At 38.3% G+C, this 23,998-nt stretch overlaps 2 protein-coding genes across 3 annotated transcripts in view; one reads left to right on the forward strand and one right to left on the reverse strand.

Annotated features, from left to right (window-relative positions):
- Positions 1-8,248, reverse strand: part of LOC135199453 (tRNA (32-2'-O)-methyltransferase regulator THADA-like) — a 355,981-nt gene extending 347,733 nt beyond the window's left edge. Inside the window, 1 exon segment of the mRNA XM_064227516.1 lies at positions 7,982-8,248. The gene's annotated coding sequence lies outside the window, so the exon portion shown is untranslated.
- LOC135199454 (uncharacterized) overlaps positions 1-23,998 on the forward strand; it is a 246,830-nt gene that overhangs the window by 216,514 nt on the left and 6,318 nt on the right. For both annotated transcript variants that reach the window (XM_064227517.1, XM_064227518.1), the window contains exons 2-6: positions 9,031-9,251; positions 9,607-9,931; positions 10,647-10,891; positions 13,622-13,864; positions 14,538-14,732. In XM_064227517.1, the coding sequence (XP_064083587.1) occupies positions 9,031-9,251; positions 9,607-9,931; positions 10,647-10,891; positions 13,622-13,864; positions 14,538-14,732 (1,229 nt within the window). The remainder of the gene's footprint in view (positions 1-9,030; positions 9,252-9,606; positions 9,932-10,646; positions 10,892-13,621; positions 13,865-14,537; positions 14,733-23,998) is intronic.

Genomic DNA, 23,998 nt, shown 5'->3' on the forward strand with positions numbered 1-23,998 from the left:
GCCAAGGCACAATTTCATCAAGCTTTGTAATCAATCATTCACTACAAGAATCGTGAAATAACTCTCTCTTGATCTCACGACACAAAGGGGTTAATCAAAGAACGACTTCACGTCTATCTCAGTTTCCGGTTTATTTAGGAAAAAGTCTGTTTTATTTCATCCTCAAAGTTCAGGAATTTTTTTTTTTTTACCATTTTTAAATATTTTTTCCTATTTTTTTTTTGTTTTTTTTTTTTTTTCTAAAATGAAAGAATAGTTAACCTTAACCTTTTCATTGTTTTGTTTGTTTGTTTACTGAAGGAATTTACTTTTTATCCAAGACGTTGAGAAAACAAAATCTAGCATTTTTTTTAGTTTTTCGTCTTACCTGAAAAATAGCAATTAATCCTTAACCTCTGTGGGTAGGGGAGATATCCACCCTCCTACTGCAAACCTGTTTGTCCGGCCCGGGTGAGGCCGGGATAGACAGAGGAAACATAACATCAACCCTCCTATTGCAAACCTGTTTGTCCACCCTGGTGAGGCCCGGGATAGATATAGAGGAAACATCCACCCACCTTCTGCAAACCCTACAAACCACACAATCTCCAATATGAGGCAGATAGGTATATATACCTCTCCTGCTGACCTCTGACCTACCGTCTGACCCAATCACTTTACCTACCCACCCCACAAACTTTACCTCACCTCCCATCAAAGATTAGATACTTAACGACCGTCTCCCATTACCCCAGAATTCCACCTCACGAAACCCAACCCCCCTAACCCCCTCCCCCCCCACAAAGGGCGCACGCATGTTATTCGTGACTATTAAATTAAGACCTGTGGTTAGGTGATTTCTCTCTCTCTCTCTCTCTCTCTCGATAGATAGATAGATAGATAGATAGATAGATAGATAGATAGACACTAAACAGATTGATAGATATATAGATAGATAGATAGATATATAAAATAGATTGACGGATAGATATATAGTTAGATAGATAGACAGACAGACAGATAGATATATAGATAGATAGATAGACATATAGACAGACAGACAGATAGATATATAGCCAGATATATAACTAGATAGATAGATTTATAGACAGACAGATAGATAGATGGAAAAGACTTGAATTATATAGGCTGTTAGGTTATTCAGGAAATGACAAGATATATACGGGAAAACGTTGAGACTAGATTTGACATATTTACTTTATATATGTAACAATTTTGTATATATGACACTATTGTAACTAATATTTACACTATATATGTGACAATTTGGGAGCAACTTACACCAATTTTAGCAGAGTAATAAAAATAAATAAATAAAAAATGAAAAAAGAGCCACATGAAGACGTCTATTGTAATTAAATCCAATGGTTTTTTTTCAGTAGAGTACAGTTTCTTACTTTGTAGAGCACAGGTTTTACAGAGTGATAAATACACAAAAATAAGTAAATAAAATAAAATAAAAAGATAGCAACATATGTAGTCGTGTTGTCGCATATCCCTATATGCCTGAAAATAGTACCATTCGACCAACTTTGAGTTTAACATAGTACCATTCGACCACCTCGAATTTGACATAGTACCATTCGACCTGACGGAATGAGTGACCACAGTAAATACACAAAGAAATAAATAAAATGAAGCGTTTCTCCATCAAGATAAGATATTATTCATTGTTTACGCGTTCGAATAATATATGAATTACACACATCCTCGCATACATCCTCGCATACATCCTCGTATCTTCCGTTTTCTTTAAACGAAATTATCCCCACAAAAATTACCCAGCGGCGCCAATGACGAAACAAAGGAATAAGCTGAAAGAAAAATGAAAAACGTCCAAAACAAGTTTGGAAAAAATCGAAAAAATAACGAATTAAATAAAAAAAAAGTTATGAAAAACATAACAAGGTCGAACTTGCAATTGTTTCCGAAGTTAAATGGCGGACAGACGGCGTCACTCGGCCAACTGGTACGACCGACCGACTACCTTGCTCCGGGTGAACCAGATTGCCCGTCGAAAATGAACACGCAATCCGATCGCCCTTCTTGTTGCACAAAACGGACTACTATCTCGTTTTCTATAAGCCTCATCTCCTAATCCATTCTGGTATCTTCAACTACGTAAATACATGTAAATCACCTAAATAATATATATTCATATACCTCGAAATAAAGAGATTTAATCTACGGGAGTTAGTCCCATGCTCCCCCCACCCCGCTATCCACAATTCCCCCCTCCTCCCCCACCCAGGAAACCCCTCCCGTTCTCCATCTCGAATATCACTAGAGAATTTTGCTCATTTTCAAACGAGGCGAATACGCCATATATATTTCTAGCATGTCCCGGACAGATTCGTGCGCGCTAAAATAACCAGTTTCTTTTGATTTATACAAGTTCCTGGCCCGAAATCTGATATCCGGGACGCATGGCCCACTAAAATCTGATGATATCTATAACCCTGCTCAGACACGCACCGTCTTTTAAGCAGGGTATCGTTGAAAATGAAAGAGAATAATAAATATTTACATTTTCTCTTGATTTTCTAAGCCATTTTTCTATACCTGTAACCAGTTTTGTTTTCCCATTAATAACCAAGTGGTTAAGACACTCTCCTTGACAGATAACAGTGATCAGCATGGGAAATCAATTTGATGTGAGAGCCTATAACATGTAGTACCATTATGAGAGCACTTGGCAGAATTTAATTTCTTGAAAAGGTAACTTCTTCATTAGAAATTCTTTTAATACAGTGCAGTTTTACCATCTAAATCATAAAGATAGTGACCAGGTAAACTATAAGCTACAACTGGTAACTGCAAATTCAATTTTGCCAATAAAAATCCTTGGCTAGGATTATAGGCCTATTATACTAAAATTACGTACAAAATATTGCCTGCAAATGGAAACTAAAAATATGGTTAAATAGGCCTACAAAATGCCTGCAAATGGGAAAAAATGCCATAGTAAAATATGGTTAAATAGGCCTACTATGCTAAAATTGAGTACGACAAATGGCATGCAAAAGGAAATAAAAAAAAGCTATAATAAAATATGGTTAAATAGGCCTACTATGCTAAAATTGAGTACGACAAATGGCATGCAAAAGGAAATAAAAAAAAGCTATAATAAAATATGGTTAAATAGGCCTACTATGCTAAAATTGAGTACAACTAATTGCATGCAAAAGGAATTCTACAGAATGGTTCCGCACGGACTGCAAGGAACGTAACCACGGATAAGACATCCACCAGGGATTGGGGCGTCCAATGTAATTCGCCGTGTTTAGTACTGGCCCCTGGGGGTTAATTACAGTCGTCCGAATAAATATTACTTAAAATTCTTGTTCAGGAGGTAAAACTGCATAGAAAACCGCAACTGCCATAGTCTAGGCCGCCGCGGATAAGTACTATAGGTCTACCCAAGGAGAAACAGACCGAAGAAAAATCAGTATAACGCATTCTTACATCGGCTAGGATTTGGGGACTCTAATTCTGGTGATCGGGTGCATTGGGTATTGAAATCATTTGAGGGATATAAATAGTGTTATTCTCGTTGCTGAATAACCACTGGTTCCATGCAACGACAATACACCATACAGTAATAACAATAATAAATAGTGTTATTGGTAAATAATAAAGAACTAGAGGGATGGATAGCTTAAGTATAAACTACGGAGAAATGATTTACTAAATGATTTGCTGTTTTGTTTCATTTAGGTTACATATACGTTTTGATACTGAAATTATTAGAAGGTTATCGGCAAATTATTTATATAAAAGAGGGCTAAAAGCTTTTGATTTCGATAAATATGTTATTTTAAGAAGTTATTATAGTTAACACTTACTTAATGAAACAGAGAGAGATATGCATTTATTTTATATCAAAGTAAAAGACTTTTTGTTTTTGAGATAGTTATATCAGTTTATACTTTTGATTAATAGAGATGTTCCAGCTAACACTTGCTGCTTTCGTTTATCCTTTTTTATTTCTATAAGGAAAAGCAAATTTACAAGGAAAGGTGCATATTATTTCTTCTTATTGATGGCAACTGCCAGTTGTTGTGCTGGCGAAATAGCATCTCTGAATGTCGTATTTTCTTTAAGCAATTGGTCATGTAGACGTGACAAAAGTTCGTCAAAGGTTGTTTTAGACAGTCTGATGTAATTGAAAAATTTATCATCATCTCTCTTCAGCTCCTCAAAAAATGTGGTAAATGCACCGTACAAGTGCCTTTGTATATTCAAAGGGTGTACCCAATGTATGATTTGCGCAATTTTGTGTCGCATTTAGATACGGCACTGCAATCGCATCTTGGTCCGACAAGAATCGCATAGTGTGAAAGGGCCCTAAATAAGATTAGGCTAAGGGTGGGTCAGTTAGCCTAGTTAAGCAATATAGGGTAGATCATCACAGCAGGCCACGCAGGCCAGCTACCATCAATGCAAGCCACCCTCCGAAAAAAAAAGTACATTATAACGCGTCCTGACACCGAGATGGGCATCAGTCGCGACTTGTTGTTGGTGAGAAACGGAGCTAAAGACCTCTACTCTCCTTTCGAAGTAAGTATTTCCCCAAAGTTAGAAATTAAGGCCAAATTTTAAGATTTAAACAGATTTAAACAGAGGGTACTGAAAACGGTCTCAAACGTAGTGGAAACCTCACCAAAACGCGTTCAACATTTTTACTTAACAACTCGAAGGTATTTAGAAGATTGACGCCATCTCGATGTTTACGGAGTAGCTTGTGTCAATAAACTAAAACCATTTTTCTGTGATAAATCCGCACACACTTGTACCCACAGACGCTGGAGCACATTATCACAACAATCGAAACACGATTTCTCATCAACAACAAGCCAGGCGTAAAACAGCTGTTGGGGTAGAAGATGACGAGAAGCGTGCTCTTGGCTAATTTTTAAATAAGTAGTAAAACATCAATATTTACATATTTATGATGATTAATTTGAAAATATTCTTAGTTATTGAAAAAGTAACTCGACTCTGACTCAAATTTAAGTAATTATTTTTCTGAATTAGAACGTTCTTTCAAGTTCTGTATTATGACGTCACGACATCTTGACTTTCGTACCTATTGTAAATAATTGCTATACTCAACTGTCATTGCAGAACAGTTTACCAGTTATTCGTGCAGATTGTTATCAGCTTATACATGTAATTGTTTATAATCGTAATGCGCATATATATCTTTATTATTTCTTTTTGGATATATGAAGATGTTTTACTGCTGGATTATCGCCGTAGTGTGACGCAATCGTTTTCGGTCCATGGGCCTCTGTCTGTTTTCGCACCATAAGAAATATGGGGGGGGCCGAATTTGCAATGACCAGAAAGTCGTTAAAAGAGGAAAGTTAGCATTGAGGGGCATATGTTTTGACTGAGAAAAATACAAATTTATTCAATAGCTAGCTTGTAAAAAATACTTGGTTATAAAAACTTGATTGAACAACTAAGCAGCATGTCTACTATGGGTTTCAGAGACAGTGCAAGCACGTTTTTGGGCAATACCTATTTCTGTAACGAAACACTCGTAACAGAGCGAGAGTTTTTCTTTAGTGCATTACCCCCAGTGCCGTTAATTTATAAGGGTATCGTGGAATCACTAATCGTAAAGAATAACTACACTTGTCCTTGTACTAATAGACCAAAACTCCATTATCCAGAAATGGATAGGAACACACCAGTAAACAGCTCCACCTACCCTCTCCCCCCACCTCCACCGCCACCCCTGTCCTTCTTCCTTCCTTCACCACCCTCTCTCTCTCTGAAAGTTGTTGCAGTTTAAAACTTATTTTCTATGATTTTTCCATCTATCTATCTAATAATAGTAGTTTACATTGGTGGATATATCTAACGATTCACTCGGTTGTTACCTGAGAGAGAGAGAGAGAGAGAGGAGAGAGAGAGAGAGAGAGAGGGAGAGACGAGAGAGAGAGAGAGAGGGAGAGGAAGGGACATTAAAATACTGGAAATGAAAAATCCCTATAATCCAATAATTATAGCCTCAGGGTTGTCTCGAAAACCATTCAAAGGTCTGTCACAACAAGTAAAGTTGTTTTGAAAATTTGGCAAACAAAATGTCTCCCTCATAGCGTATATAGTGTTGCTGATGAATGAGGTTGTGTTGTTTATTGTTAATTATTAACCTCCTATATACCCTACATGGTTGGGGGACCCTTTGTGAATGCTGGTTTTGTGTTGGGTAAATATTTTGGAGAGAGGTTGGGAAGGAATCCGTGCGTGCGCTAATTTTCATCACGAAGACGTTTAAACAATAATAGCACTTGATTTATGTTTCATTTTTATGACAATTTGTGTGGTAATGGTTTATGTAGCTCTAATTTTAGTTTAAAAATATTAAAAAAATTTTCATGCACAACAGTTTATATTGCAGGTAATAAATATTATATTAGTTAGTAATAACGAACATGGGTACATCACGTAGGCAAAGGGATGGGCCCACCTTGCCCCTCACCCGGATATCGTCATTCAGCGAGTGAAAATATGGCTCAGGTTTACTATGTCAACTGAACGACTTAAGGAGGTTACAGAATCTTTAGTAACGAACATTGACCCTCCAAACTGGGTATAAGACTATAAACAAACGTGAAATTGGTGAAATTAGGCTATGTATTGGAAGTATATATACATAAATATTAAAGCATTTTATACATTATTGCATTACTATGACAACTAGAATTCATGGAAACAGTTTATAATAATGGAACAGCGTATGTGTGAAGCCTCCACTAATGTGGCAACGATGATTTTGCCATCTTAGCATGCAAACATTAAAGCATGCAAACATTAAAGGTTACATTTATTTCTGGCATACGATTATTTAAGAAATTCAAAATACTAATAAAGACTGAAATCAACGAAAAGTGCTAGCAAAAACAAAAAAGCAAAAAAAAAAAAAAAAAAAACGTAGTCGTTCCGACGCATATTTTCCGTATTCGTTCCTCTATGTTTCCGAGTTTTTCGGAGCCAGATGTACGAAAACGTTAGAAACATTTGATTTTATCTACGTTAGAAATATCTGTAATTTTTCGGGGTAATAATGGTTGCAATAAAGGGATAATATACATGAATTAAATCAAAATTTTTAAATAACAATGTAAATTTAAACTAAATAACGAGTAAAGTAAAACAGTTTAGGGAATAAAACTTTGCAGTTTCGTCGTCTGTCGTCGTCTGCTGTTTGTAATTGTGTTTATGGCGCGCGCGCTTAGAAACCAGGAACAGCAACGGGTTTAAAGTGCAATGTGGAGTGAACTGAGACCAAAATGTGTATAATAACAATCAAATAAGCACTGTGGAGTTCAGTTGTGATGGCAGTAAGGATAAAAACCGCCGATTACAAGGTAAGAATGAATTCAGTTCCAACCATAACCAACCCCGGGAATAACAAGTTTCATACTTTCACTAATATATGGCAACAAAATGTTGCTTTATTGTGCTGATTACAACTGCAATCTTGAGTAAGATCAATAAACGTTACATACATACGCTAACATTGTTCAAATGAGTGCTGGGAAGGCTGGGGAAAGATGGTGTCCGTCACTGATGAGAACCGTCCATGAAAAAACGTAGCCGCCATATTGGATTTCAAAACTGCCTTGAAAACATATTTTACGAAGAGCTCACATGCTATTTTAGTTCGTATGGGGCTTCATATATCACAATATGTTGACGAAAACTTCAGTCTTTTAAATGGGTATGCTTAGAGTTGCAATTGTATTCATGTTTCACCAATTAAATATCGAGTGAATAAGACCCGTCTACCGTGATGAGGGTTGGCCTGTACTGATGTTTTCCCCCTAAAACAAACCCCTAGCTACTAGCCTTATATAGCCTAATGCTAGTACATGCGAAATTAGTCTAAAATATGCCAAAAATCTGTCTAAAATAACATTACGCTAACACTGAAACTGTAAATGAGTTATTGCTTTCGAAAACTAACCTGTGTTTATGTATAGATCATTGCATGTGGCTGACCCTTAGATTCTACGCTATAGGCTACTACGTACTAGGTATACTCGTACCCTATGGAAACAAGCGGCCTATCTTGAAATATAAACGGTAATTTTCAGCCATTTTCGGTAATAATGTACGCTTGAACCAGGCCATTTTAACCACAACACATTCGACGTTTTTGTCACGAAAATAAGAGCTTAAATTAGTTGTAAAATCCAAGAATCTTACACCCACGACGAAAGAACACTGTAACAACAGAAACAGACAGTAAACAAATGCTTCTTCTTCTTCCATTTTGCGTGATGGCTGCCAAGTCGCCAGACTATCTGGCGAAGTGGAAAAACTTTAATTTTGTTTAAAACACTACTGTATTTTCTGGTTTGCTTGTGATGAGTTAATAGAATGGAAGCAATTAAAAACACGTGGGAGTTTGGAGCAAAGATCTTATATACAGATGCTAACGAAAAAAAACCGCAACATTTGGAGAGAATTTCGTGTGATGAGTAGATAGAATGGAAGCCATTAAAAACACGTAGGAGTTTGGAGCAAAGATCTTATATACAGATGCTAACGAAAAATTACAATATTTAGAGAGAAGCTGGATTCAAAATGACCTTGGACACTGAAGACACGTAACCCAAGGAAAATATTAATATTTTTATCAATAAATAAGACCTTTCCTTATGGGCCAAATGCTGGCCAATGTGAGGGGTATCCAAAAATAAACTTAGACGATGGATTCTCTTAGCAATATCTTTTAGAGGAAAATATTTGCTTTATAAGGAACTCATAATCTTCAAATACTATAAATTCTTTAAATACAGTTGTTAAACTGTTATGATTTGACGTAGCTAAATGAGGATTTCGTGAGTTTTTCCAGCCTAGCGTAGGTTATACACTGTTGAGAGAGAGAGAGAGAGAGAGATTGTCATCTCTGTGCTCCCAATCACTCCAGTGTGTCATAGACTCATAGTACTACCAAAGTTAATCAAACGACGACGAGAGCTAATTCTGACTTCTCTCTTCTTTCTCCAGATGACGACGAAGACATGCTGCTCTACAACGTCTCCGCCGTAGCCAGGGAACAAGTCCTGGGGGCGTGGCTCCACCTCAGGGGAAGCTCGGGCAAGAGCCGCCTGGCCCCTCGCCTCAGGCCCTCCAGGATACTCGTCTACCTCTTCCCCGAAGTCTCCGGCAGTAGGTACCCGAGGCAGCCGGCTCCCGTCATGACGCATACTCTAGCTCCTCACCAGCAGGTAAAAAAGATGGTTCCTTATACAGTTGTGAGTTTGTGTTGGTGTTATGCCAGCCATATTGACCTCTTTTATACTTCTGTTGAATCCCTTGACCTTCCATACTTACCTTAATACCCATAACGACAAATTTAAATTGTTGTCTTCATTCCATATTGACCCTTTGGCTCCTCTACTCCACATTGAGCCCAAACGGAAGTAAATCCATAATCGTTATTACTTTCTGCTCCATATTCATCTGTCGGACCTCAGCCATATTCACTCTTGTGTATACCTACTCCTTAATCAGCCTTCTACCCTAGTCCCGTACGGGGCATCTTCCCAAAGCTCCCTATCGCTCCAACTCTCACCCCTACAGGAGATTGAGCTCACCCGGGCCGTCAAAGAGGTGGTGGAGGACTCCGAGAACGGCCGCTTCAGCTGGGGGATGATGGGCTTGCGGGTGGAGGAGATGAAGCGCGGGCGCTACGTGCCCCGCTCCCCGGAGAAGATGGCACGGCGACCCCCTCTGCTCTTCGTCTACAGCAGCGACCCGACCTTGCTCGACCTGCAGGCGCTGGGGGCAGCCGCCCTCAACCTCAGTAGCAAGGCCACCCAAGGGCAGCACTCCTTGTCCCGGTCGGCTCATCTGAAGAGGTATACCAGGGGCACTGATGACGGTGACGCCGATGCTCTGAATGCAGGTGAGTTGAAGTTAAATCCTCTGCAAAAACTGTATAGTCTTCACAAGTATCTTCAAAGGTGTAGTATCCCAAAAAACCTTCGTAGAACCCACGTTCCTTGCAGACAGCCACAGCAGAGATAGCTAAACTTAGCCCTCTCCAAGTAGCCGTAGTATGTGTTAAGAGCTAAATCTTTGTCATTATCTTATAACTATTCAGTGGACACAACAGTTAAAGCTAAAACAATAAAAAAAAAATACATACATATTCTTTGTATGTATCTGGCCAGCTTCCTGAATCACGCTAAGTTACAGTCTCCTTACTGTAGGTTCAAAGTTGTATCTAGGTATAAGACTTAGAATTAACCCCAGCCTTGTTTTCCGTGCACTTTGAAAATATTTCAGTAGTTGCAACATTCCAAACTAAAAGCCGAAAACAGACTTGTTTACAAGTAAATCACTAATCCACCATATATTTCTAAGAAGGCGTTGTACACATACTGGCCGTGAAATTTTGTAATAAGTAGCCAATATCTGTGGCAAAATTGAACTTGCAAATGGTGTATTCATAGAGCGTCAACTTAATTAGCGAGCGAGACTCAAGTTTTGCACCCAAATCAATTCAATGCAGGTTATTTGGTGGAAAAAAAACGTGACCGGTAGCGTCTAGAGCAGAAGTTAGGTCTACTGATACCTTGTACACATTTCCCGTTTTCTCCCACTTATCCTGTTCGCAGAGCGCAACAAGCGAGCCATAGAGTTCGGCGCCTTTGATGACGACGAGATGGAAGATGATGATGAAGAAGTGGAAGACGTGGAAGGATACACTGCAGAGGAGGAGGCAGAGGATGAGGAAGAGGAGGAGGAGGAGGAGGAGGAAGAAGAAACCAGGAGAGAAGTAGAAAGTTCATCCTCCTCCTCCCACCGGCAACGCAACCGTCACCACCCACTTCTCACCAACGAACTTCCTCTTCTTCCCAAAGTGAGACTGATTTGACGCCATGTTAATATGATTCCCTTTCCGTATTTATTTCCGACCAACACTGGCTTTGAGATCAGTGTCTGTAGTAGATTTACATCAACCATGCATTTGATGTCTAGGCCCGTCCCTTACCACGCTCCTGATTGGCTGTTGATAAGCCAATCACAGGGCTGGAAACTCTCAGTCTCTCTCGAGAGTTCACATAGGTAGGATGTGTGTCCAACCTCCCCTGAGGGATACTTTTGAAAGACGCATCCCTCAGGAGAGGTGGAACATAGATTCTACCCATGTGAACTCTCGAGAGAGTTTCCAGCCCTGTGATTGGCTTATCAACAGCCAATCACGAATGTCGTAAGGGACTGGACTAGACATCAAATGCACTAGAGATTTCCTTGTTGTTTTGAGAATGTAGGCCTATTTCAGTTGCATAAATAACGATGTCACTCTGACATTGAAAGCTGAGTGATCGTTTTAAAGCTGTCTGGATCGGTTGCTATACATTTGAGAACTATTATTGACGTTCATTAAAGCCATATTAATTCCCTCCAATCTATTTTTTTTAGTAATATTAATATGGTCCCTGTGCAGGATTGTCTCAGGTCTTCCACTATAGTCGATTCATTTAAGGTAGATTCTTGCGCCTACGAGACGTTTGCTTGGCAGCCTCTGATTGGCTGGTACCGGGAGGTAGGCCGCTCGCTCATTGTGTCATATTTTCGTCTGTGACTTAGAAAACATGCAGTATGTTTATATTTCTTCATTTATCTCACGTTTTCCAAAAGATAATAAAGTTTTGGTCATACCAAAGGATTCGGTATTAATTGTTCAACTAAATAACCTTTTCCTGAAACCAATTAGATAAAACACAAAGGAATTACAACGAGTAAAAGTGAAGAGAAAAAGTTTCAATCCTTACACCTGTTTTTATTTATCATCGGATTTTTAATAAGTCATACGATCAAGATGAATTAAAACTTGTATTTTCATACAATAAAATCACCCTGAATACGCTGGTGCTTTCAGATTTTGGATCCGTGTAATATGTGAAGAGAAAATGAAGAATATGTCTTATTATGTTGCAGCCGTACTTGACTCAGCCTTATAGGAAGTCAATCTTTCTTAATTATTTGTTGTTTATTACTTCACTGAGATTATTATTTCATATCACTCAAATAAGTCTCTGATGTCTATTTCATTTGAAAATATATTCATAAAATAAAATTAGAAACAGTATCTTGAAACAACCTGATTAAAGTTTAGGCTGAGTTGAAGAGTGTGAAGTCGTCTTTCCACAGAGTTCAACGTCTTTACTGGTGCTGGATTGAATTCCCGCGGCCCGCATGGGTCTGAGCTAACGATACCAGATGCATCCATCTGTTATTATTATTTTTTTCCTTATCAGATATGCCCAAACATACATATGAATATTGGATTTAAAATGTTCGACAGTTATAATGGAAATTCTGTGTATTTATTTTCAGAAAATGTAATAATATAACGTGGTAAATATTGTCGAAACTGCAACCTTTTATATCGCTAATTGGCAACTCAAATCTCTCGCTGAGGCGACAAACACAACGACGACGCCTTGCAGATCTCATTCTCTCAGCAATACCGTCAAACTTGAATCATTTACTGATGCAACATAATAAGACATATTCTTCATTTTCTCCTCACATTTTACACGCATCCAAAATCTGAAAGCACCAGCGTATTCAGGGTGAATTTGTTGTAGGAAAACACAAGTTTTATTTTATCTTAATCGCGTTAATGATGCAAAATCCGATGATAAATAAAAACAGGTATAAAGAATTAAATGCTTCTCTTTTCACTTTTACTCGTTGTAATTCCTTTGTGTTTTATCTTATTGATTTCAGGAAAAGATGACTTAGTTGTACAATTAATACCGAATCCTATGATATGACCAAAATTTTCCTATCTTGAGCAAAGCAGTGAGTTGATTGAAGTAATATAAACATAATTTTGCTAGTTTTCTAAGCCACAGTAGAAAATACTGAGACTGAGCGAGCGGCCTACCTCACGGTACAGTATGCAGCAAAACTCGAGTGACCCGATTTCAGAGGATTTTCGTTCAAAAAGTGACTAACTGGCAACTATACCTTCTTCACATTTCTAATGACACTGAATTGCAACGGCGAAACATTTTGGAACTTCGCTCATAAAAAGATACAGTTCATTTAGCATGGTTTTATAGTATAATGTTATATATTTTTTTATCAAAAATATAGCTAGGTCATTAGAAAAAACATTAACACCTTAGTTTTTAATCATGGTAAATATGAAAAGACATAAATATTAAACGAATTTTACATGTTAGCCATCATAGTAATTTATTTAATGTAATGAACGTAACGGAGATGTAGTTGTGGGCGTGGCCTAACATGACGTCAACTGTGGTCATTTTGCCAAACATGGTTGGAGCAACCCGACAGCGACCGGAAACGTCACCCCCAACAAGGAGAGCTATAGTTGAGCTGCATCTCGCCAGATTTTCAAAAAAAGACATAGCTAATCGTCTTAATATCAACAAGACAACTGTGTATACTGGGTTGTTAATTGACTACGGTGAGATACAGGCAGCCTGTGTGAGAGAGAGAGTGTGAAGCTACAACCACAGTTACGTATACCCAGAGGGGTGACTCCAGAGGATTCTTCCCTCCCAAGGGCTAAACCATGACATGACTGACTGTTAGATAATCCACTCCGCAGGCATTCCCAACTGAACGGAAGGCCGAGGAGGGCGGCGAGACGACAGCAGCACCCACCAAACGCCACAGAAGACGCAGGAGGAAGCACCACAGGAAGCGCGGGAAGGGCGGCGAGGACGACAACCTGATCCCCTTGCCGGAGAACTACTCCAAGGTGAAGTGGGGGGAGACAGAGAGGCGGAGGAAAAACAAGAGGAGAAGAAGAAACAGGAGGTTGCCTGACGACTGGATGGCCGCTGCTCAGGTAGGGGCACAGTCCTCTAAACGATGGCTGTTGTTTACATAGTCCTCTAGACTACTATGATTGTTTACGTAGCCCTCTAGAGTGACTTACAGATCTTCTAGACTTACTTACTTTGCATAGTCTCCAGTGATGTACGCGTTCGGCCACTCAAGGCATTTTGTATAATCTCTTTCGTTCTCTACTGTATTTTTACAACTCCACTTAGCTGTCCAACTTCTCAAACTCTGCCTTGCTCCGATTTTCTACATGGTGGAATCCGATGTTCTGCTCGTGTGTTGATACTGACGATGATATTTACGTCTTGCTTGCCTGTTCTTAATCAATTCTGTGTCGATTTTAATCACTGGCTGAATTTCCAGTACTTGAATTAAAAATAAAAACGTTCTTAATAAATATTGATCCTAATTTTACCTAATCACTGGCTGAATTTCCAGTACTTGAAATAAAACTAAAAACGTTTATAATAAATATTGATCCTAATCTTACTTTGCATGCATGGCATAGTTCTAATATCACTCCTATAGGCTACTCCTTTTGGTGAGAAATGTAACGTATAATAAATGGTGCATTATAAAATTTATCATTCCTTGTTTTCATTGTAGAAAAGACTAGTCATTTCAATTGTTTCATTGTTTTCCATTAAAAGTTCTGGTTCCCTCCATTTTCCCAACAGAACACCCTCAGCAACGATGCAAACTCCGTTCATTTCGGGGCCGGCCCACCTGGCGGGACCACTTCGTCCCGTCCGTGTGGCAAGCACAAGTTGGAGGTGAATTTCAAAAGCCTAGGATGGGACCACTGGATCGTAGCCCCAGCCATCTTCGACGCTTACTACTGCGCAGGGGTGTGCCCGAACCCACTCACCAAGGTGAATAGATTAGAAAGTTCGGTTGGATTCTGTCGGCAGACGGCATCCTTAGCAAAGTGCGAGGTTACACTGTATATGTATATATTAGTACCACAAATAGGATGTTGCTCCAGAGAATAACAATACAAGATTACAACCATTTTCACCAGCAGAAAAAGGTTGCCATTAGATCTCCATAAAAGCAGGCGGTTTGCATACCTCCAGGGAAACCTCACCAGCAGTGTGTCAAGCCCTCCACAATATATACTGTCCCACTAACCTTTCACTTCAAACATTTTTTCACATTATCCTCTATTGCTTGCTTCCTGGATGTGGAGACCCCTCCTGCTTTCCAAAACCTCAGAATTGTTTTTCATTCATTGTACATGACCAAACTGTCTAAAAAAAAATCTTGTCCAACTTTTAACACAGACTAAGCTTTCCGCTTCAGTTTCTTTATGTCTTGGTATTTTCACTCTTTTAAACCTTTTCGCTTCGTACTCACAGTATGCAGTCTCTCTCTCTTCAACACCACAAATCTCACTTATAGAAGTGAGGGTTGTACTATCTACATATATTTTTAGCCTCCATGGACAGCTGATTGATTTGAAGGAAGATCTACATCTGGATCCAAGAAATTTGGATGACTATCATCTTTAATATTATCAGCATTATTAGTATTCCCTCGGGGTCCTGGAACCTCTTTGCAGTCTCCTATCTTTCTTTACGTGCTTTTCTGTCTATCTTTTTCCAACTTTTATTTCTATCCTTTTCCATCCTCTTCCTTCAGTCTTCCTACTTAGCTGTCCAGCTTCTTGAACTTTACCTTGCTCTTATTGTTATCTGTGAGTATCTTAGAAATGTGACGTACTGGTCTCGTTACATTAATTCATAATAATTAGTTAAATGTGGACTGCAATACCCGTAGACTGCCGTAGTTACACACATGAAGCGCAAATTCATAGACACATTTTGCATAACATATAAAAAATTTATCATTAAAAGTCGTCGGGGTGTGTGAACTAAGTCCCTTTTCTTGCCCGGACCCGAAGAAAGAGGAAAAATAAAAGGAATTTATAAAGTTCTAGATTTTTCTGATCAGTATTAACCAATTCTTGTCGCTGTTGGTAACTTTATGACTTTTTTTTTTTAACTTTTTTCGTGTTATTTAACTTGTTTTACAAACAAACGTTATGAACAACTCCAAGGTGTCGAGAATAGAAGAAGAAGAAGAAAGAAAGAAAGAAAGAGGAAAGAAACACCTCGAAAACTCGCGAATTGAAACGCTGCGTCGCTGCCATAACCAATGTAAACAAAACTTTTATTCCCACGCCTCTGGTGGTCTCCCCTTGTTTCTTTTTATCTCCTCTCCTTCTCTCCGCTCCATCTCCACGCAAATTCGTGATTCGTGCAGGTGTGTCGAGGAGTAACGAAGCCACTAAAACGTGGGGGCATCAATAATGACGGTAATAACAGACGACAATCATAATTCTGGCTCCCCTGGTCATAAAGACGGGTCGGACAATAGACCCTGTCGAAAGCGGGTTTCACGCTGGGATAAGTTGGCCTCGAGCGCTGTGAAGTACGACACCTCAATTGACACATGACAAGGGCATAAATATGAATAAAAAATGTGTGAGTGAGGGACATCATTCACGATGAGCATTCGGTGAATGATAACTTAATGAGTAATGAACGACGTAGATACGGGATCTTTCGTAGATAGTGAACTCAAGGGTTCTAGCCTGGGATGCATCCACCTTTGCGGCTGGTCTATAGTACAACTCCTTTGGGGGTGATGACCGTAAAAAGAAAAGAAAAAAACAGAGAAAAGACTAAAATTATCAAGATAATGACCCCCTAAGAATTACTAGTCCTATATAATGACACTCTAAACCCTCGGGGGTGTCACTAACTAGTAAAGGTCCCCACGCGTCTATGTAACGATCAAATAACGCCAGAACTTGTGACGGTTCAAGCTCTGCAAGTGTCTCACGCGTCGACACCTCCATCAAAAATAACCGGGCCCAGTGTATTCACAAAAGTTCGCCTCGACGTACGCGCCGCCCTTAGAATTGACCCAATATCACGCGGGATATTAAAACGACAACGACGGCTGTTGTTGTGGTGTCATCACAAGCGGGCTGGAAACGATGCCATTCTTTTCCTTTCGGGTGGGGGGAGGAAGGGAGGAATTCATAAGCGAGAAAATAAGGCCCGAGCCAACAGAATCGACGTTGAGGAGGGAGCTGAGTGGGCACTTCAGCTTGCGCGTAAAAGGTCCAAACCTCCTTTTACACAGGACACATCCTGCGACGTAGTAGTGGTGGAAGGAGGGGAGGGGGAGGAGGAGAGGTTCGTGGAAGGTACCTATCCCCCAACAGAAAACTGGGAGAATATAAATAAGGATAGCCCTCAAAATTAAGAATGTTCTTAACCTGGAAAGCGATGAATGTCAAAGCTAAGTAGCTACAACGGATCTTCCTCAGTTATAAAGAAGAAGAAATGAAAGGGCGTTTGGGTAAACGTAAAGTAGAAATATTGGATTGTATCTAACTTAGAAATATCTGTCATTTTTCGGGGTTAATTTGGTTGCAAAAAAAAGGGATACTAGACATGAAATAAAATAAAAACATTTTGAAGTAACATAAAGTAAAGTTAAACTAAATAATGAGTAAAGCAAACAATTAAGGGAATAAAGCTTTGCACCTCAAATAAACAGTGTAGTAGTGTGCCCGCAACTGTTTGTGGCGTGAGCGCTTAGGAACCAGGAATGGGGAAGGGGCAGATTGGGTTACAAATCACAAATTGGGCTACTTTTTACACCTTTGGGCGACCAGATTTCACAGTCTGATACTTGCGATTTTCTGGGCTACTTTTGATTTGACTTGGGCTCTTTTATTCGAGTTGGGTTACTTCCATTCATTTTGTATAATAATAATATAATAATCACACCAATGATCTACTGCTGACACGACCCATTTTTCTTAATTACCTCTAGAATTAGCTGAAGACCAGTCTGAGTAGATATTGAGAGTCAGTGGCGAAGTTTGTTGGACCTAGACTGGAATAATATTTTCAATAGGAATTTCCCAACATCAGGAACTGACTTTTGGACAAAGGCAATTGATGTAACCAACGCAGGGGGTGAATTAGTTTCAAAGATATATCAGAATTTGCATTAAAAGTCTACAGCCTTCCAGTAAGAAATGCTCTTGTTGAAAGGGTTTTCTCTAGAGTTACACGAGTTAAAACCGAGTTGAGAAATCGAATGGGCTTAGAGCTTTTGATGTTAATATTGAGAATAAAGACCAGTCTAAAATTGAATGGCAAATGCTTTTCAACATTTGAACCCAAAAGATCCATGCTGAAATATGTTTGTATGGTGCTTTTACGTTGCATGGAACAAGTGGTTATTCAGCAACGGGACCAACGGCTTTATACGTGACTTCCGAACCACGTCGAGAGTGAACTTCTATCATCAGAAATACACATCTCTCACTCCTCAGTGGAATGGGCGAGAATCGAACCCGCGACCATCGAGGTGGAATGCAAACACCATATCAACCACGCCACTGAGGCGCTGTGCTCTGAAATATGACTTCAATCTATAAAAATGAGAAAGATGATGATAATGTGGAAAGTCTACTGAATGACTTGGTACTCTAGTTAAATTTGGAAGAGAGTAGCATGTGCTTCATTTTTTTTTTCTTTTTTTACAAGGAAGAAGTTTACTTTAGTTGCGAAGAAGAAGTGTCCTAATTTTCCAAAAAAAAAGTTATTAGTTTTGAAAGGATGAAATGTACTTTTAGTTTTGAAAAGGAACAATTTAAGTTTGTTTAAAAAGGCAATCAAATATTTTTATTTTTATTTTTTTCAGTTTTGAAAAGAGAAATTGACTTCAGTTTTGAAAAAGAAACGTGTACCATATAGCCAGGATTAACCACTAAAATGTAAATAATAACTTTATTATGCTATAAATGCGTGTGCATACAATACACATATATAGATATGATAAATAGTAAATTGTTATGCTAAAAAATGTGTGTATATATATATATATATATATATATATATATATATATATATATATATATATATATATATATATATATATGATCATTTGGGCTACTTTTACCTGATATTACCGAGTTTTCAAGAGTGTTTGTGCTACTTTTAGCCAAAAGCATCTGGCAACCCCTGCAGGAGACGACGTAGTAGTAGTGAAAGAAGAAAAAGGAGGAGGAGGAGGAGGAAGAGGGAGAGGAGGAGGCTCTTAGAAGGAAGGGCGAAGAGACATTGTGGTTGGGGTCTTCCAAAATACGTTTTCATCGAGTCCTTTGTGTTTCTGAAGGATTTTGTAAGGAGGGGAGAAGAGGTGTAGGAGAGAGAGAAAGAGAGAGAGAGAGAGAGAGAGAGGGCGGGGACGTGGTTTCTCTCAGACGAAGGGGAAAAAGAAGAGAAGAAGTTGCTGCTACTGTCTTCTTTCTCTCATTGCCTTCGTTAAAGTGTCCTTTGCTTTTGCCCAGGGAGGACTGAGGGACACTTTTGGACAAGGGTCGACGCTCTCACTTATTTTTTCCTTTTTTAAATTCCGTCCAGCACAACTCCTTACAAAGGGCTAAAACCAGTCATGGGGTCATTGTGCAATAGCCTCCCTGTTCTCTCTCTCTCTCTCTCTCTCTCTCTCTCTCTCTCTCTCTCTCTCTCTCTCTCAGGGCAGTTCAAGTTACGTCAAGAGAAGCCATATATTATTTTCATGCGAGTCATCCGTCATCCTTTCTCAATATCCTTTTTTTCTCTCTAATTTAGATTTTTTTTCCTAACGAAAAAAAAATGTTTTAATCAAAATTAGACAATTAGAAAAATGACAAGGTGCGAGAAAGGGGAAACCAGAAGAGGGAGGAGAATTCCAAATCTTTTTGTGTGTATATATATACTACATATATATATATGTATATAATATACATATATATATATATCATAATGAAATCCAAATGGATCTGGTGTGTCCGCCCCAGATTGTGGGGCTGGGTAGCTAATGACAACGGGAGGGGAAGACATCCACCTCCCTCCTGCAAGCCTGTTTGTCCGCCACGGGTGGGGTAAGGTGCGCACACGCCCCAACAAACTCGTAATAATAGTCAATTTAATAATAATTTTACTCTAAAATGGACAATATAAAAGTAATTCCAAGTGTCTAAGCCAAAGTTTTTACTGTTTAATAAAGAAAAAGAACAAGTGAATTATGGTTCTTCAGTTCAAAAGCCGGGTATAAAATTGCGTCCTGTCAATTGTTGACATTAAAATAGAAGACTTTTTTTGATCAGCAATTTAAGTATCGAAAATTCCGAGATTAAAAGAGAATATTCTTGCTAAAATAAGGACTAAAATTAATGGAGTTTTTTTTTATCAACAATTTAAGTATCGAAAATTCCGAGATTAAAAGAAAATATTCTTGCTAAAAGAAAGACGAAATAAAAGGGTGTTTTTTCAGCAATTTACGTATCGAAAATTCCGAGATTAAAGAGAATACTCTTGGATAAGGAAACAATATATTATATATAATATATATATATATATATATATATATATCTATATATATATATATTTATATATATATAAATATATATATATATATAATATATAAGTATTTTTTTTTACCCCTTAAGCATTTGAAAATTCCGAGATTAAAGAAAATACTCTTGGAAAAAGAAAATATAAATATGGTCTATAATTCACAGAGAGAAAAACTAGCTAGAGTTAGACTCACAATCAAAATCATGATGCAATTCACTTATTTTAAAGCTTATATTTGTTTGTTTGTTCCTTATTTGTGATTGTTTTAGCTTCACTTTCCAACTTTTCGTTTAATAATTATTATATACTTCTTTGGGCATCGGATGACGGACGCGAAACCACGTCTTTAAAATTAACCGCCAGCCCAAACCGAAAATGACCGTGACGGAGCCATATAAAAAATGACGGAGACGAAGCGTATACATACACACAAGAAGCCTCAGAATGCGCAATGATGGAGCCGAAAGTTACCGTATCGGTTCTGCAATTACAAGTAAAGGGCGAACACACGCCATTACCGTTCTTAATTTATTCGGCGATAAGGTTTGAATTCGCCCCAACACTCCTTCGCAGGGGTTTAACAGGCGTCTTCCGCCTCTACGCTGCGCCGTCTTTAGACCTAGTTTCCCTCGCGAGGCGAAGTCCGTCGGCTGATATGCGAGTGTGTGTGTTGTGTGTGTAAATCTTAATTGTGATAAACGACAAAGTATTTTTCACTTCTGATAGCATTATACCAAACGCTCATTAATTAAAGACATCGCCGGTGGTCCGATAGACTCATTCGTTTTATATACGTATCCGCTCCACTGGGATTTGATTGGGTCGGTCTAGAACCGCTTTTTTTCTAAACGCGACATTTGTATCATTTCTCCTACATTACTCCTCGCATTCTAAACATTTTGACGTGGAATATAAACGCCGGGAATAACGTACCGAGCTTTATCGGCCTGAAATGACGTTCTCAACGTCCGTAATCCTTATGAAAACCGTTATCCTCGAGTAGCTTTGGTTGTTCCAATATTTCGTAAAGAAATGAATCCCATATTGCGTTGTCGACTTTTCAGGAGACCCGAGTTTCGCCGAGAGAAGATGATGATATTACGTATAATCTTACGATAAGGGAAATTGTTTTTGAATGTTGTTGTCGTTGTTTTAGCTTTCTATTGTTGTTGTTGTTGTTGTCGTTGTTGTAAATGCTTTGTATCTACCCATTTCCTAGAGTCTAGGACCTAGACCTATATTGGTACTACCAAGGGCTCACCAGCAACGTACCAAACACCCTAAATATTCACTGCACCTCCTTTGTCTCTTTTGGTACCACCTACTATTCCTGCATATTAGACCATCATCCCCACTACATTTATATATCAAGTTACCAACTGAATAAATAGTTTCGTATCTTCTTTCCATTTTCCTTGTTTCCATGTATACCCTCATAACATTACATTTTTTATAGTCTTTTCTCAGTTTCTGCACTTTCTCTTCAGTATACTTGTCAATCAATAATTTTTTTTCCTGTAAATTATTGGCGCTACATCTAGAGTAGTGTCATTTTTATTTTAAATAGGTTACAACTGCCATAGTCAACTGATTGTCAGGTATATACTTATAATCTACTTCCTAGTCCTATATAGGCTAACAAGGGCCAAGTGTTTTTTTTTAATTAATTAATGAAGTTCCCCTGTCCATCATTCCTCTCAGAGATTCAAGGGTGCTACACACACACACGCACACACACCTATATATATATATATATATATATATATATATATATATATATATATATATATATATATATATATATATATATATATATATATATAGTGTGTGTGTGCACGCACATGAGCGTGTTTTACATATCTAGAAAACCAAAAGCCTACAAAAAAAAGTAGAAATAAGTCGAATGCAGATCATCTGAGAGCAAATTAAGCTGTAAAATTCCAAAAAAAATTTAAAAAACCAAGTTCCAGATCAACCAATAGCACTCCAGGACCACAAACCTCCCCCCAAAAAAAGGTTCCCCTCCCCACCCTTGTTCTCAGATATTCAAATTCCTATCTCTCGCAAAATGCAAGCGTTTATTCTTGTTGTATGTGTATTTATGTCTGCGTTGGGGGAGAGGTCGTGGGTTGGGGGGGAGGGTGTTTGGGGGGGTAGCCTTAGGGTCACAATAAGGCCTGAGAGGCGCCTGAGGATCGATAGGTAGGAGTCCCCTACTACTATTTCAATATGGAGTTGCAGTCAGGTTGAGTGTGAAGTAAATGTTCAAATCCATAATGAGTCCGTTTCATTCTTAAATAAATAGGGAGTTGTCCTAGGGTTGATATGGAATGGACGCTGAATGTGTTTTGGGGGGGTAATATGGAGTCCCTATGACATAGCATGGAACCCATATTAAATTTCTATGGAAATCTAATATGGAGCAACTGTACTTTAACGTTAATATGGTGTGTGCGTCCTATCAGTACTGATTACCTTATATTTTTAACAAGGAGTGTACATTAATATGGAGCGTCCGTTCAAGTCAATATCGTTTTCCAAACTCTAATATGGAGTCGCCTCTAAGTTATTATGGAGGGGCGTTAATCTAAAATGGAATCTCTCATTCTAATATGGAGTTTCCTTTAGGTATAAGATGACGGTATTAGATTAATATGGAGTTCAGTATAAATAGATATGGAACCATTTTAATATTAACTACTAGTGCGTGTTGAAGCAGTATCGAGTTGCTTTCAGATCAATATGGAGGTTCTTATAATGCAATATGGAGCTGTTTAAATAATAATATGGAGTGTGGTAAAACTTATACGGATGTGATCTAATTCAATATGGAACCCAGTGATATCAAATAATGAGTCAGCTTGATGTTACTATGGAGCGTATTTATAAATAAATATGGAATCACTTCTAATCCAATGAAATGATCAACTGTATTCAATATGGCGTCTCTCTTTGCCAAAAAGGGAGTTTACTACCCACTACATTCAGCTAATTACCAGGTGCATCGTTCAGCACTGTTGAGGTCAGCAGAAACGCAACGGGGTATGATAACGAAGCGTGCCCAAAACGCCCCCCGCACCTCCCTCCCTCGGGGAATCGAACCCGGGCGAGAGAGTCGTATTTCGTGGATTAAATTGACGGGGCGAACTGAATTTATTTATCTTTTTTTTTTAAAGAGATTTAAACGAGTGGTTAAGATATCTGGCGTAAAATGCAAAAAATAAATAAATAAATGAATAAAACTTAATAGAACCCTCGACTTAAAAAGCGTAAAATTTTTATTTTTTTATCAATTCTTCTTCTTCTTCTTCCTATGTCTCCATATTTTACCGTTGAACCCTCGACTTAAAAAGGGTAATTTTATTTTATATTTTTTATCAATTCTTCTTCTTCTTCTTCTTCTTCTTCTTCTTCTTCTTCTTCTTCTTCTCCCTATGTCTCGATATTTTACCGTTGAACCCTCGACTTAAAAAGCGTAATAATTTTTTTATCAATTCTTCAAAAGCGTAATAATTTTTTTATATTTTTTATCAATTCTTCTTCTTCTTGTGTCTCCATTTCATCAACAACCTCTCTTATACTCTTTCGTCAAATTCGGAGATGGACGGACCCCGTGACCTCCGCTGAGAGAGAGAGGAAAAAAAAAACTCTTATGAAAAGAATATCAGAAGTGTCTCTCTTAGAAAGCGATCATAACAAAAGAGCAT

This window comes from Macrobrachium nipponense, chromosome 25 (assembly GCF_015104395.2).
Source record: "Macrobrachium nipponense isolate FS-2020 chromosome 25, ASM1510439v2, whole genome shotgun sequence".
In the NCBI taxonomy this organism is placed as follows: domain Eukaryota; kingdom Metazoa; phylum Arthropoda; class Malacostraca; order Decapoda; family Palaemonidae; genus Macrobrachium; species Macrobrachium nipponense.